Source organism: Eucyclogobius newberryi, unplaced genomic scaffold, assembly GCF_026437365.1.
Source record: "Eucyclogobius newberryi isolate DKJ021-1_F unplaced genomic scaffold, fEucNew1.0.hap1 SCAF_2, whole genome shotgun sequence".
Lineage (NCBI taxonomy): Eukaryota > Metazoa > Chordata > Actinopteri > Gobiiformes > Gobiidae > Eucyclogobius > Eucyclogobius newberryi.
In genome coordinates this window covers 39980961-39996378 of record NW_027315834.1, presented here as the reverse complement: position 1 = coordinate 39996378, position 15418 = coordinate 39980961, and the positions used below count along the sequence as shown (strand labels likewise).

The following is a 15418-nucleotide window of genomic DNA, read 5'->3' as shown; positions in this document are numbered from 1 at the left end:
CATAAACAGGACTGTCTGTCTGCGAGCGCACAGCTAGTTCTCATGACATCACCACCCGGCAGGAATGCAGCGCTCTGCCCCATCAAACCCTGTCCAGCGGCCTGGAACTCACATATCACGGCAAAACCCACGCTGAGTGATTTATGCACATGCACGTTTCAAAGCAAAAAATTACTGGCTTACCTTACATGTCTCTTGGCAAACATAACCTCCATTAAGTGCCACTTTAATTTTGACATGACCCATTTACAGTCAAGTTATGAGCATAAGCATAAACTACCAATTCCCTGCATAAAGCTTAAAACGTATATGCAAGGTTCACATGTTTTTCTAATTATGACTTGTTTGGTAGGTCAATTCCTGTGGTCAATGTTTATCATAGTTTTTCAAAAGTCAAGTAGCAGTTTGCGAAGAAAAGAACAAAATATATGTTGGAATTTACAGGAAGTTGAGCAGAGTTCTAAAACAATATCCACCTATCATCAATAAGACATTCAATTGAAAATTAAGATGAACTTTAAACTCAACTGACACATTTTTCTGACAGTTTAAACAGTACTTTAACAAAACAAAGGTATTGACGTATATTATTATCTGTCAAATCATAACTATTGTGTAATTTGTATGGCTTTTGACCCTTGTTTACAATATGGTTGCTAGGTAACAGTAACAGTGGAATTACCTCTACATATGACACATCTGCTGCCAGAAAGTATAATTAAAAACTTCCCCAAATATCACATGTGAAGGTAACTGTATAAACTGTACATGTACATGTAACTGTACATGCTTGCGGTGCAATTGCTGTCAGACATAACTTCACACACTGTACAGATGGTGTTTCATCTGCCTTTTGCTTTGCTTACTTGTTCTTCAGGCCTTATCACTAACAGCCTGTTTAGGTCAGTTTTCTCCCATCATTCCTCATGCGCTCGTATCTCTTCTGCCCTGGGCCATCCACAGAGTCAGACCACACAGAGCAGTGAGGACAAGCGCGTGAGGAGAACCAGCTGAACCCAAAGTTGGATCACCTATGAGAAATGTTTGTGTTGATGGGTGTGGAGACATGGGAAATTACGCACAACTGCATTGTATTGGTGTTTGTCGGAAAAGCCCTATTGAAGCGCTCTCTCCTTCCTTCTCACAACTCTCTCATCCTGTTTTCATCCCTCCATCACACCCACATCTATCACTGCCATCTTAATCACAGTCTCTTCCTCCTCTAGTTTTTGTCATGACTTGCTCCATCACAACCCATCACTGCCATTTCTATCAGTCCTCTTCCCTGGCCAGTGTTTCTCTCAGGCCTGTTGGGGAATGGAGCCGGGGACAGGAAGCAGCTTGGTTCCCAGACAATGGAACACATCAAAAAGCAGCACCAGCCTCACCAGCTTCACACACACAGGCACACACAGAGCAAGACAAACAGGACATTCCAGCTGCCGGCTGCACCGGATTCCTCGCCTTGGCTAATCTGAAACGGAGAGTGAGACTGGGAGTGGAGCGTAGCGGGGCAGCCGGGGGAGAGAGCGAGGGAGATGTGGGGAGTCACAGAGGGTGAGCAGGATACTGATACTAGGATCTAGAGAGGTCCAACTGGACGGGAAGCAGGAAGGGGAAAGTGGGAAGCTGGGATAAACAGAGGTAGAAAATATATGTTCAGAGGAAGTGATGAAACACAGCATGCATTCAATCATAACTTCAGCGTGTTGATTTCAATTTGGAGGCTGTACGACATACTTTGTTGGGATCATATTTCTGTCTGGGTTGTCAGACAATAAAATGATCATCTGATTGATACAACAGGTTTACAATGCATAGTTAATTACATATCTGATGCAGACATCTTAAAACATGCCATTGGCACCCTCTGAAATCGGCTATGCTCAACATCCAAAGAAGAAGATAGCCAGTTTATATAATTTCCAGACTACCAGGTCTAAACTTGCACACACGATTCTTATCCGACGGGACCCACAAAAAATCTCACACAAACATTCTCCAACATCTTAGACATGAACCTCAGCTCTTTCTCAGAACTATAGGCAAGGCAAGTTTATTTGTAGAGCACATTTCATACACAAGGCAATTCAAAGTGCTTCACACAGCAGGAAAAATGCTTTCAAATCACAAAGAAATTACAGAAACAGAAATACAATAAAATTAACTGAATTAAAAATTATCAATCCAACTGATTGTCTAAACTAATAAAATCACAAACAAAAGAGAAGAGTGCAAGGAAAAAATCCTTTCAGTCATATGCGCAGCTAAACAAAACTGTTTTTAGCTTAGATTTGAACATTGTCAGAGTAGAAGCCTGTCTCACATCTTCAGGAAGACTGTTCCAGATTTTAGCTGCATAAAACTGAAACGCAGATTCCCCATGTTTTGTCCTGACTCTGGGCACCAGCAGGGGGCCGGTCCCTGAGGTCCTCAGAGTCCGAGATGGTTCATATGGCACTAACATATCCAAGATGTACTTTGGTGCTAGGCCATGGAGAGACTTGTACACAAGCAGAGCAGCTTTAAAGTCTATTCTCTGAGCCACAGGGAGCCAGTGCAGAGACCTGAGAACAGGACTAATGTGATCATACGTCCTGGTTCTAGTCAGGACCCGAGCAGCAGCGTTCAGGATGTACTGCAGCTGTTTTACAACTCGTTTGGAGAGGCCAGTGAGCAGGCCGTTACAGTAGTCTAGTCTACTGGAGACAAACACATGGATATGTCTCTCTAAATCTGGTTTTGACACTATAGTTTTGATTTTGGCAATGTTTTTTAGATGGTAAAAAGCTGCTGATGTTATTGATTTGACGTGGCTATTAAAGTTCAAGTCTGAGTCCATTATTACCTCCAGATTCCTAATTTGGTTTGTAGGTTTTAGAGCGAGACTCTGGAGGTGACGCTAACACTTTCTCTTTGTTTCTGTGGGCCAAAAACGATTATTTCAGTCTTGTCTGAGTTCAGCTGGAGAAAGTTGTTTTGCATCCACAAACTGATCTGTTGGATGCAGTGACAGAGTGAATCTACTGGTCCATAGTCACCTGCCGATAGTGAAACATAGATCTGAGTGTCGTCTGCATAATTGTGATAGGACACATTTTCACTGCGTATCAACTGACCTAACGGCAGCATGTAGAGGTTGAACAGAAGGGGACTCAGGACTGACCCTTGGGGCACTCCACAGGTCAGGGTCATGTGGTCTGAGACACAGCTACCAATTTCAACAAAGTACTTCCTGTCTTCCAGATAGGACCTTAACCAGTTTAGGGCAGTGCCAGTGATGCCCACCCAGTTCTCTAGTCTCTGTAAGAGGATCCCATGATCGACAGTGTCAAAAGCAGCACTCAGATTTAACAGAATTAAGACTGAGGCTTTGCCCGTGTCAGTGTTCAGGCGGATGTCATTTGTCACCTTGACAAGAGCAGTCTCAGTGCTGTGATGAGGTCTAAAACCGGACAGAAAAACATCAAATGAGTTGTTTATTAAGAGGAAATCTGTGAGCTGTTGGTAAACAACCTTTTCAAGGACTTTGCCCCAAAATGGCAGATTAGAGATGGGCCGGTTATTACTCAGTACTGCAGCATCAAGACTGCTCTTCTTTAGGAGAGGCTTTATGACCGCAGTTTTCAAAGACATTGGGAATGTTCCAGATTGAAGCGACATGTTAACTATGTGAGTGAATGGTGCTAACAAACTGTTCAGCACAGACTTTAGAAATCTGGTGGGTAACACATCGAGGCAGCATGTAGATGAACTCAGACTGGTTATGATCTCATGGACAGTTTTGTCAGTTACAGGTGCAAAGTGAGTTAGCTCTAAGTGTCTTGGTGGTTTTAGGGTAATTTTTTGCATTGTGGGATTTATAGCATTTTTAATGCCCTGAACTTTGTCATTAAAGAATAATGCAAACTCATTACACTTGGATGTGGAAATGAGTTCTAACGGCAGCTGAGCTGGAGGGTTTGTTAATCTGTTTACTGTGGTAAACAGGACACGCGAGTTGTTACTGCAGCTTCCAATAATTTCAGAAAAATATCTTTCCCTAGTTCTACGTAAGATTAGGTTGTACATGTTCAGCTTCTCTTTGTAAATCTCTTTTTGAACCTGGAGCTTTGACTTGCGCCATTTCCGTTCGGCCCTGCGGCACTCCCTTTTCTGTGCCCTGACCGAATCATCATTTCTCCACGGCGCCTTCTGCTTATTTTTAACCATTTTAGCCTTTATAGGGGCGATGGTGTCCAGAACATTCAAAACACTAGATGTAACAGAGTTCAACAAATCATTTACATTAGAACATGAGACATTTTCAAAGTTTATCATTTCCATAAACAGTGCACCTGTGCCATCACTTATGTGTCTCCTCTGAACAACTGCAGGACCAACGGGTGGTTTGGGAGAAACAGACAGGTCAAAGAAGACACAGAAATGATCAGACAGAGCAACATCGATCACATTAACATTTGAAATATTTACCCCCTTTGTAATTATGAGATCTAGAGTGTGTCCTTTGCTGTGGGTGGGGCCTCTCACATGCTGAGTAAGACTGAAGGTTTCAAGGACAGCATCAAGCTCTTTAGCATTTCTGTCACAAATATTATCAACATGCACATTGAAATCACCTGTAATGACCAAACCATCAAAGTCTGTGCATACGACTGAAAGCATCTCAGTAAAATCATCAATAAAACTTTGGCTGTGCTGGGGAGGCTTGTATAAAACAATGAAGAGAATGGATGGAGACCGTTTTAGCTCCATTTTAAAGGATACATACTTAAATTATGAAAACACCCCAAAAGACAACCTGCGGGTAATTATTTCATCTCTAAAGACAGCACAGACTCCACCCCCTTTTTTGTTTTCTCGTGTTTCAGATTCAAACTTAAAGTTGGGTGGAGCAGATTCTATCAGAACTACATTTCCTGTGTTTTTGTCAAGCCATGTTTCAGTTAAAAACATAAAATCAAGATTATAAGAAGAAATAAAATTATTAATTAAGAGAGATTTGTTACATAAGGATCTGACATTTAGCACAGCAAGTTTCAGACTAGTTTCAGTGGGACTGGGCTTTATCTTTTCACAGGGAATTTGAAACACATTTCTCAGATTGGGCCTGACTCACATTTTGTTTTTCCATCTGTGTGATGATGTGACTACAGAAATAGCACTAGGGGGGGCTCTTTTTACATAGGGCCCCGGGTTGGTTTGATTTTTAATGTGACAATAAGTCCCGGCAACGCTGAGACCCAGTGCATCCTAGCTATGGGAGATACCAGGTGAAAGGCGAGGTTGGATGGGTGGTGGGGCTTTTGTAGCCAAGGAGAGTTTGGGACCAGGTGAGAGGCGAGGGGGGATGGGTGGTGGGGCTTTTGTTGGTGTAGTCGGCTTGTGCAGGGAAGAGTTGATAAGTATTGACATAGCCCTTGCTATATTGGGCGTGAGTGGAGCCATCTTAATGCCTGATTTGATCAGACTTTCAAAATGGCTGGGAAGGCCCATGGGTGAGAGTGGAGATGAGAAGAAGAATGATGAATCTTTAGTGGGAGTAGATGTTGCACCACACACACAGCAAGATATGCATCATGTGTGCACAGTGCAGGTGTCATTGCATTGAAATGTTGTCCTGGGGCCAGACCGTTCGTGGGAAAAGAGTAAGAATGATATTTCAAAACCAGATGCTTCAAGTTAGGCCTTTTATTTGTCCTGATCCAACTTTATACATTTTATTCTAAGTGCAGTTGTGTCTCTTTAGACTAGAGAAAATCAGGTTTAGACAAATCTTTAATGGCAAGCTTCTATTTTATGACATTATGTTACATCGTCTTGATATTCTCTGACTCATTCATAAACATTCTCAGTGGTGTGAAAAGTATGACAATAGCCTTTCCTGATGGGGCTCCCCATGCAGACTCACACAGAGACAGCAAGTCACCTGCCAGTCGAAAACAAGCAGATGTACAAACAAACAACTACAGTCTATTGACTGCGCTTAAATGCATAACTTTGGATGATTCTGACCATCATAAATTAACAAACTTAAAGCAGTAATTTCCCTTTTCAAGCAAGCTTTGTGAGCATAACAGCGATGCATAACTCTCACTGCACAGTGGGAAATATTTGGGATGGCTTTCCTCGGAATGTCTTGGCGTGCCTGAGGAATGCCCCCCTCCCCACCATGTCCCCCTTCTCTGTGTCGCCTCTGGTCATATCTGGACCAGGGAGAAAAAGGAAAACAGCAGGACACACAAAGTGGACTTCTTATTTATCTGTGTGATGAATAGTATAGCATGAGCCATGAGCAGCAGTGGCACAATATTGAAATCTATAGCTGTCAGCCTTTAGTTGTTAAGTCAATTAATCAGTTGATGGAGTTTTAGTCGTAAAAAATAGTTGACAAATTATTTTATTTTGATTATACACATTTATATATTTATACAGCAGCAAAACGTAGAAGGCATTGAGTGAACTAGCTACAGATTTAGGAGTGAATCATGTTGTGTCGTGTTTATATATGAATACACAGTTTCCTTGCACTTTCAGTTGAAATCGTTTTTTATTTAAACAAACTCGTTGAGTGCAGTTTGGGTCAGATACAAGCACGGTTCATGGAGATACTGAAAAGTTTTGAGAGCTTTTCTAGTTAAATACAGCCCTCAAAATCTAAATGAAATGTAGAAAAATGTACAGATATTTAATTTATTTTCCAACATTCCAAACACAAACGACAAGTAGAATGAAAATTTATGCAATTATGTGTCTTTAGCTTAGCCCACTGAAATGGTTGACACATTAACACTAAATATAGGGCCCGCATGCACAGCCACACACGGCATGAGAAGGGTAACTTTAAACTTGTCTCAACCCTTTGCATTCCTCTAGTTCTCAGCCCGCGGCCTCCTTTGTAGATGAAAGCATATAGACAACTCTTTCTGTTGCCTCGCCCTGCTTACACTGCTCATCTTCCTTTGGTGCCACTTTTCACAGATGGCACGGACTTTCCCTGAGCACGAATCACATCGGTGCAAATGCTATGTTGAATTCTGGGCAGTGTTTCCTCATCATTATCTTACGCAGAGTTGCATTTAGTTTGATTTAATTGGCTTCCTCCCACCGTCCAAAGACATGCATGTGTTAGGTAAAATTGGCAACTCTAAATTGGCCCAATGGACAGGTGTTGAAAATTAGCATATTCTGCTATAACACTTAAAACATTGAATCTGGTTCGTCCTTAAATAAATAAAATAAATAATCCTGCATGGTCCTGCAACTGAGGCCCGAGTGCTCAGACAGTCAGACATGAGCACATGCCCCCCATCTCCGCCCACAGATCTGTACTTAGTTATGATTATTTGAAAAATGAAGACCGAGTGATACATGTAGGGTTTTTAAATGTCTCGTAGACACTTTTCAAAATGAAAACCATGTAAATGCCCATCCGCTGCTTGTTACGATGAAATTAAGAGGAAGAGCAGGAAGTCAATGGACCCGTTTCTATCATTATATCAATAAGATAAGCCTTCATTTGTCCACACATTGGGGAAATTCCATTGTTGCAACACAAGTAGGTAAAGAAGTAAAAGAAAAGATAACTTATATTGCGGTTTACAATGAATCTACTCATGTTATAATTCAATACTAAGACTAAGTCCTTGATAAAAAGTATTTATGTCTCCTTTAAGTTAAATATGTTACTGCAGTTGTCCATGCGGTCACCTCTGTGCTCGGTCGTCCTGTCACCACGCTCATTCCCCCCCACAATCTCTCCCACCCCTCCCTCTCACGGTGTGGCAGTTCCTGTTGCTCTTGTTTTCACTTCCCCAGAAGTCTGGTGCGTGGGAACCAGCGTTTCTGCCGCAATAGTGTCTAAATCTAAATCGGTGTGTGCGTGCCTGTTACTCTATCCGGACGGGGACACTGACCTGAATGCACTCGGATCAACAGCGGGAAATAGAGCAAGATCTAAGTGAAGGATCATTTTAAGGATAGCTATCACACATCAAAGCGTTCAGTTGTACAGCTATTGTCTATTCGAGTGGAGAAAGTAGGTAAAGCAGCTAAATCAATGGTCAAAGTTTAAACACATTTGAGACAAGATATGCTACTGACAACAACAACAACAACAAGTAAATATTTTATATTTGATTCTTTCATTCTATCACTTCAATCTAATTCAGCAATGTAATAGTCTCAAGCGTACTACAAGCATTAAAGGAGAGTATTGAACTACAACAACATAAGTAGATAATCATTTTACATTTTGTTAATTGTACACATTAAGAATAAATAATGATCCAAAACAGCTTAGAAATGGGTCAATTGATTTCACTGTAACTGTCTCGTGGCCACTTTGAAAAGTGGCCACGAGACATTTTAGAACCCACTCGTAATCTTGATTATTGAAATAGCCACCGTACGGGGGTAGATAGGGTGTTGGTGAAAACAGGGATTTTCTGAGCACTCAAGCCCCAGTTGCAGGACAATACAGCATTACTCAAACATGCATCGGTCAATCAAAATACAACTTTGTATGCAGTAATGATGGGTTAACATTGTTATAACAAGTTAAATGCTCATTAAAGTTGATTTAGGATAATATGACCCCTATAACACACATCTGGTATGAATTGTGGTTTCATTTTCTACAGGTGGATCCATTACATATGTGGTTTTACTCTGCAGTTCTACGTTTTCAAACCTGTTGCCAATTTTACATGTATAGTTTTCGTTATCATATGTGCAGATAAGTGTATAATATTTGGAGCCACAACTGTCCACCTTTTTCTTAATCTTCATAGTGCAAGTATGCAGTGGAGGACAGACAAACGAGAGGCCCTTCTACATTTCACTTCCCCTCTTGGGGTCTCTGGTGGAGACACATTCCAAAGCTTCCAAAATCTGTGTGGCCTATTGATACACGGACACAAACATTAACCCCTTCCCTTCGCAGTCCTCACACACGTCTCCGGTTAATCTCCTGTGCTCTTGTCTTTTTCTACTTCTCTTTCCTCACGGCATTCACCGGTGTGCATGAGGCACAGCCACCCAGACAAAGGCCGAGAAACTAACCCATCCGATGCTAATCAGAAAGCTTTACAATCAGATAACAAAGGGGTGAACTTCGCCTGGGTGGGCCAAAGAGCTGCCCCTGGGGTGAGTCTCCTTTTTCCCCAGCTCACTCAAACACAAATCAGGTACATCTAACATTAAGTGTAATTAACAACTACATTTCATCATTATAAAAGAACAGCAGTCTCCTCGGGTTGGATACCTACTGCTACGGTTATTCTTCACTCAAAAGAACCTTAGTATGAGTAACACGCTACCTGAGACAGTTCGACAGACTAACATTTCAAACTTGATTTTGATACTGAGGAATAGACTCGACTCTCTATACCAATTTTGATGTCACAATGATAATTACAAAATGCGCTTTTTCAGACAATGAACTGACATTTTCAACACAAAATAATAATACATTCTTTATTTCATAATTCGGTCTTATACACGTTCATATAAAGTTCAAGATCAGTCTAAAACTGATTCCCCCCATTTCAATATTTGCTCAAATGAGTATGTAGTTTCAATACCAGATTTAGAATTCAAATATGATTTTTAATACTTTTGAAAACCCGTCTAGACACAATATGTCACAAACCCATAAGCTCAGTCAAGGAAGTCAAAATAAAATGGTGTTAGTAATCGGAGTCTCTCAACTATCTACTGTGAAAGACTCTATTCAGAGCAATTTGGTTTAACAACACTTTCGCAAAGCTATGAAGGTACCATTTGTGCTTCCTTTGTCCACATTATTTCACACAACCTCTTTAAAGCGAGCCAAAAAAGGCCAATAAACAGTCCACTACCATTTGGCCTCCGGTCGTTGAAGAGTGTGCCATCATTCTCGTGAGACAATCTACAGCAATGAGATGGTTCAGATAAGTTTTTTTTAGGTTGTTTTTTTTTTAGTTCTGAGACAAATGTACCTCGTCTGGACACGGCTGAGGCCCCCCCTCCCTTAGAGAGAGCCAACCAGAACACCCAAGTCTTCAAACTGTCCCCTTTTCAAACACGGGCCATACACACAAACACAACAGGCTGACGGAGCACACACAGGTTTCTCTAAACAGCCACCCATGGAGACATCCACAGGTCAGCCACTGTAAATTCTGCACTGATGGATACCTAACAAACAAGCTCTCCAGACTTCACTCGTCTCACTAAGTAGCACTGGGATGAATGCAGAGCGACCCATTTAGAATGTGTCTTAGAGCCCAGGCAAGCGTTGTCATTGAGGAAAAGGTACTTGGGTGATAATGTTGCTTTCACTCCGGTCCCTATAGAACTTCACAAAACAAACGAGTGCAATGAGGTCACCTGGACTATTTTACATAACCTAAAGGTATGAGGACAAAATGCAGGAGATATTGATGTTTTCAGGGCTGTCGTTGAACCGGTCAATGTCATTTTAGTCGACTGAGAGTTGTATTAGTTGACCAATTATTGTATTTAGATTATAAGGATAGTAGAAAGATGTGGAATGAGCTTGAAAACAATTTTGGAGTCAATCATGAGTTTAAGCTGCCTTTTTATGTATAAACACACTGGTTTTGAAATTGAATAGCCATTCAGTTTGTGTTCAATATAAGGTCAGATCAAGGCGAAACGTTTAGCTTGGCTTTTACAGCACACATTCAGTGTGGCATTGTTTCAATAAGCTTCTGCATTGTCAAAAAGATTAATTTCCATCCAGTGTTGCATTATTTTTGTCAAGATCTTGTATCAATGACAAGAGAGAGTGACCACTGCACAAAGCCTTCTCCAGCTCCAAACACTCGTTCAGATCTGTAGATTAGTTTCTGCTTCTTCTTAGATGTTTTCTCTGCTCGATGCCAATGATTTGACCTTCTCTAACATACTGACATCTTGTCCATGACCACAGGTTTTGTCTTTCCATGGCTGTTTCAGAAATGAGAAGCCACTCACTCCATCAGTTTGGTTTAAATACCGTGTTGCAGCTGAAAGATCATCACCTGCAGCAGTTCTCCAGTAGGAGGCTCAGACCTACTTGGCTTACTTGAATTCAGCTGGCAACATTTATATATTATATATACATTCTTATTACACTGAATATACTACATGTATGTTTTGATGACTATTGTACAAATAGGACTACAGCAAATTGCTTCTTTGCCAAGCCGTTCCAGTAAAGTGAAAGCATGTTATCTGCAGTGTATATTGTCGAGGTGAGTATACATATTTCATGTTACATCACTTTTACTGCCCCACGGCTAGACACAAAACATTTTCTCAGAATTGTAAAGTGACGGGTGTCTATTAAAAGGCCCATTGTGTTTCCTTTTTACTGTATTAATTTCTTCCCCTTTTCATTGCCTCTCACACAATGCTCCACAGTCACCACAGTCCTGGTTCACATGATTCAAGCATTCAATTGACCCAGCAGTGTTTTCGAACCACAAAAATATTGCCAGCTTATTGATGTTAGTTCTCACAAATAAAGGAACTGAAGTGGTTTCCCCTTTTCACACACTAAAATCTGTCTTTATTTAACAGCTAGCTCATTTCTGTTACTCTAATTTCCTGTCCAGCAACGACATTTGTACATATGTAGTAATTCACATTCTTATGTTTAAAGGATTTCTGGTTCCGTTAAAGGCCTTATTCATGAAGAAAAACAAGCTCTATATAGTACCTGACAGCGACTGAATATGTCACTAGGGGTCGGCTTGATGTTGAAGTATCTGAGGACCCCAACAGCCTGGTCTCGTGCTTTCTCTGAACAGTCCAATAGGAGGCAGCGGCCCTCGCCCACCTGAGACCGCAGCTACAAAGGAAGATTTGAATAAAGGTGTTATGAAAAGACACTCATACGTGTTTATTTGGTCATGAGTAGTATGTACTCACACTTTGGTATGGTTGTCCACAGGTGAGTATGAAACGGCCTTCCCGATGTGCTAACTGAGGACGCAGTGATGGAGGAAAAAAAACAACCAGGTTCATGCATATTTCAAAGCTATGCAGGATTAAAAAGCCACATTTTGTTCCGGAGACTTTTATTGTGATCCCATAACACTTTAAACAATTATAAAGGTTAAAAACAAGAGACTCAAGATTCAGGCTTAAATTGACTCTAGTACATTGTCTCTGTTTCCCCTTTACATAACAGCTTATCTGGCCCTGGGGCTGACGTTGGACGTTGGATGAAACTATACATAACTAAAAGGGGCCTTAAACTTTGAACATTATATGCATATCATTGTGTCTGTGCTGTCCTTCTCATTCGTGGTGTATTATATTTCAAGCATTTACTGACCTCTGCTGCTTTCTTGTGGTCATCAGTGTTCTCCAACATTACCACATCCACTCCTAAGCAGCGCAGGTATCTGCCCAGGCCCTGGAGCATGTTGTCACACACCACCCGGAGCTGTTGTGGGGGCACAGGGGGGAGGTCCGCACAGGACTGCTCACCACACAGCAGGCCTTTCTCTGCAGCAGAACTGGGGGAGCTGACCCTTTGAGCCCCATGACATTCCTAAATGGAGAGAGACAATAATGCGATACTTAACTGATCCCCACAGGGGGATTTTCTTTTCACTTGCACCGCAGTGAAGGGAGGTCAAAGCAAAAGGGGATCTACACAACAGCACCCCCGGAGCTAAAAGGCATTGCTGAGGAGTCTTGGTCAAACGCGTATCAGGTCTTCATTTTAACAAAAAGCCTCTCCGCTTATCACTAATCTGAAGACTGAACCAGAAATCTAACGTTGTGACACAAATTGATTGTCAACGGAAAGAAAAGAATGTCTACAGTTACATTTTAGTTTATGAACAATTAATGACAAGTTGATTTGACAAAATAAGTAGTTTACACCGAAACATATTGATATTACTTAAAAAAATATATATTTTCCATATAAACATAGATTTTCAGCACTAAACTGCATGTTACAAAATAAGTACTGGTAGTCGTTCTACAGAAATAGGGGAACAGTTATTGACCTCTTTGCTGTTGACTTTATTCTTCTGCTTCTTCTCTTTGACCTTCTCTGTCTGAATGGTTGAGATGGTGCGTAAGTCTGCAGGCAGCCCAAAGTCTGCTGGCCTGCTTGACAGGACTTTGTAAACATCTAGCAGACAGTAAGCATCAGCCACTAAAGAGACAAGAGGGAGTGATACAAATGTGAGTGTTTTTGTGTCCATTTAACTGAGTGCAAACACCAGCTGCCCTGTGGCCAGTGTGTGGCAGTGCATACATTAGGACTCACCTGCATATCTAATTTGGCTGACTCGCAGTGGTCGTTTCTCCCAGTTGGACATCTGTTCTGTTTTGTCCAAGGGCTGTCTCAGGACCTGCTGCACGAGCAGACTGAGGCCTTTCTCTGCCGAGTCTTCACCGACCAGCACCACTTTAGGGCCATTCTGTGTCCTGTTCTTCTTACTGCGCTGGATCTGTTCAAGTCATTACAATCACATAAATCTGCCAATTTTAAAGATATATATTCAGTTTAAAATAGGGAAAGGCCTTAAAACAAAATGCATTAAAAGTATGGATATTAAAATAGGCTTTTATTTATTTATATATATATATATATATATATAATATATATAATATATATAATATATATAATATATATATATATAATTATATATATATATATAAATATATATATAAATATATATATATATATATATATATAAATATATATAAATATATATATATATAAATACATATATATATATATATATACATATATATATATATAAATAATAAAAGCCTATTTTAATATCCATACTTTTAATGCATTTTGTTTTAAGGCCTTTCCCTATTTTATACTGAATATATATTGCACTCATTGCTTCATTCTAGGTATAGAATCCTTTAACTTGAAATTAAACTCCCTTTTTAATATAATTGAGTGACAGTTATAGTTACTTTACTTTTTGGTGAACATTGAGAAGATCCAACACCCCGTCCATCTGAAGAGGCTGATCTATTAACTGGTGCCAGGTGGCCAAGAGACACTTGAGATCCCCGGACATACCATAACCTGACAGGAAAAACACAAAAGACACAAACATCAAAGAAGAAACTACAACTGGATTTCTTAAACTTGCTGAAGTAGACATTACCTAGTTTGAGAATCTTTGGTTGAGAGAAAAGCTTCCTGATGAAATGTATAGTGTCAGGATGCTGACAGAAACTTTTTTCACAAAGGTCTATTAAGAAAACTTGTTCAGAAACAGCAAGTTGAATCAGGGCAACTTGCTGAGTCGGGTTACAACCAAATGTTGGTTGCCACTCCATATCCACTCCCACGACACCACCTTCCTTGAAGTTTCAGAGCAAAGACAGCAATTGTAAGTAACAGTTAGCAGAAAAAGAGGTTTTAAGAACACTTCTCACGGATCCTTCTTACTTTAAGTAACAAAGTCTGATATTTCTGTAGCGCCTCTGCGGTGTCTACAAATATAACTCTGTCTCTGGTGAGAGGAACCTGGTAAAACCTTTCACAATGAGACGGTGATGGCACCCAGTCTTCACCCTGGGTCGAATCCAGAAGAATATGCCTGAAAATAGGTAGCAAAATATTTATTGAAGGAAGTGAAATTATTTCAGTAATGTTTTATTTATTAAGAACTCACAGATAACGTACCAAAAATATATATTCAGTGCTTAAAATGCAATTCAATGATAATTTATGTTATGTATAAGTATAGGGTGAAAAAAAAAATCTTATTTCAGAATACTAACCGTAAATGTTGGGGTAATGTCTGCTGAGTTTCCCAAACACCACAGGGCAAGCGTGCTCGAGGGATGTTGTATCTGATTGCCCATTGAGCCGCTTTGCGAAGGCAACTATACCTCACTAACATCTCCACCAGCTGAATCTGAAGCTCCAAATCATCACTTACTACAGTCTAAAGAAAACACCACACCTGTTATAACAGAACAGTCTCTATTATTTACACAACCACGCAGCATCTAGACCTACTGCACCTGCACAAAGTCACTCCAGTTCTCCTCAGTCATTTCTTTCTGGAAAAAGGAAACTTCAGCATTAAAACTTCAATTTAAAATATACGGCATGATTTAAAAACATATCCTCACCTCCACAAATGCCTTGTACATTAGGTAGCGTAAAGTGTCTAGTCTCCTCTTATGCAAAGCATTAGGACACAGTGCTGTAAGATAAAAATTAAATAAATAATAGGAATGCAGAATAAATGGTATATTGTTACTTTGTGTAAGTAGAAAACCCCACATTGATCAATATTGAACTTCTCCATCAGTCTTATGACATGTTTTGAGAGCATCTTGGGTTGAATTCCTCCCATGTGATGTCTGGAGATGGAGAGTCGTGGAAACTGCCTGTGCATAAACAGACGAGCAGAAAAAAACATTT

At 40.4% G+C, this 15418-nt stretch overlaps 1 protein-coding gene across 1 annotated transcript in view; it reads right to left on the bottom strand.

Annotated features, from left to right (window-relative positions):
• exd3 (exonuclease 3'-5' domain containing 3) overlaps positions 1 to 15418 on the bottom strand; it is a 36660-nt gene that overhangs the window by 17738 nt on the left and 3504 nt on the right. Inside the window, exons 7-18 of the mRNA XM_072455305.1 lie at positions 15278 to 15384; positions 15124 to 15197; positions 15013 to 15051; positions 14767 to 14933; positions 14432 to 14582; positions 14145 to 14343; positions 13953 to 14062; positions 13280 to 13463; positions 13014 to 13165; positions 12329 to 12547; positions 11920 to 11973; positions 11708 to 11839 (exon numbers count right to left, since the gene is read on the bottom strand). Coding sequence (XP_072311406.1) covers positions 11708 to 11839; positions 11920 to 11973; positions 12329 to 12547; positions 13014 to 13165; positions 13280 to 13463; positions 13953 to 14062; positions 14145 to 14343; positions 14432 to 14582; positions 14767 to 14933; positions 15013 to 15051; positions 15124 to 15197; positions 15278 to 15384 — 1588 coding nt within the window. The remainder of the gene's footprint in view (positions 1 to 11707; positions 11840 to 11919; positions 11974 to 12328; positions 12548 to 13013; positions 13166 to 13279; positions 13464 to 13952; positions 14063 to 14144; positions 14344 to 14431; positions 14583 to 14766; positions 14934 to 15012; positions 15052 to 15123; positions 15198 to 15277; positions 15385 to 15418) is intronic.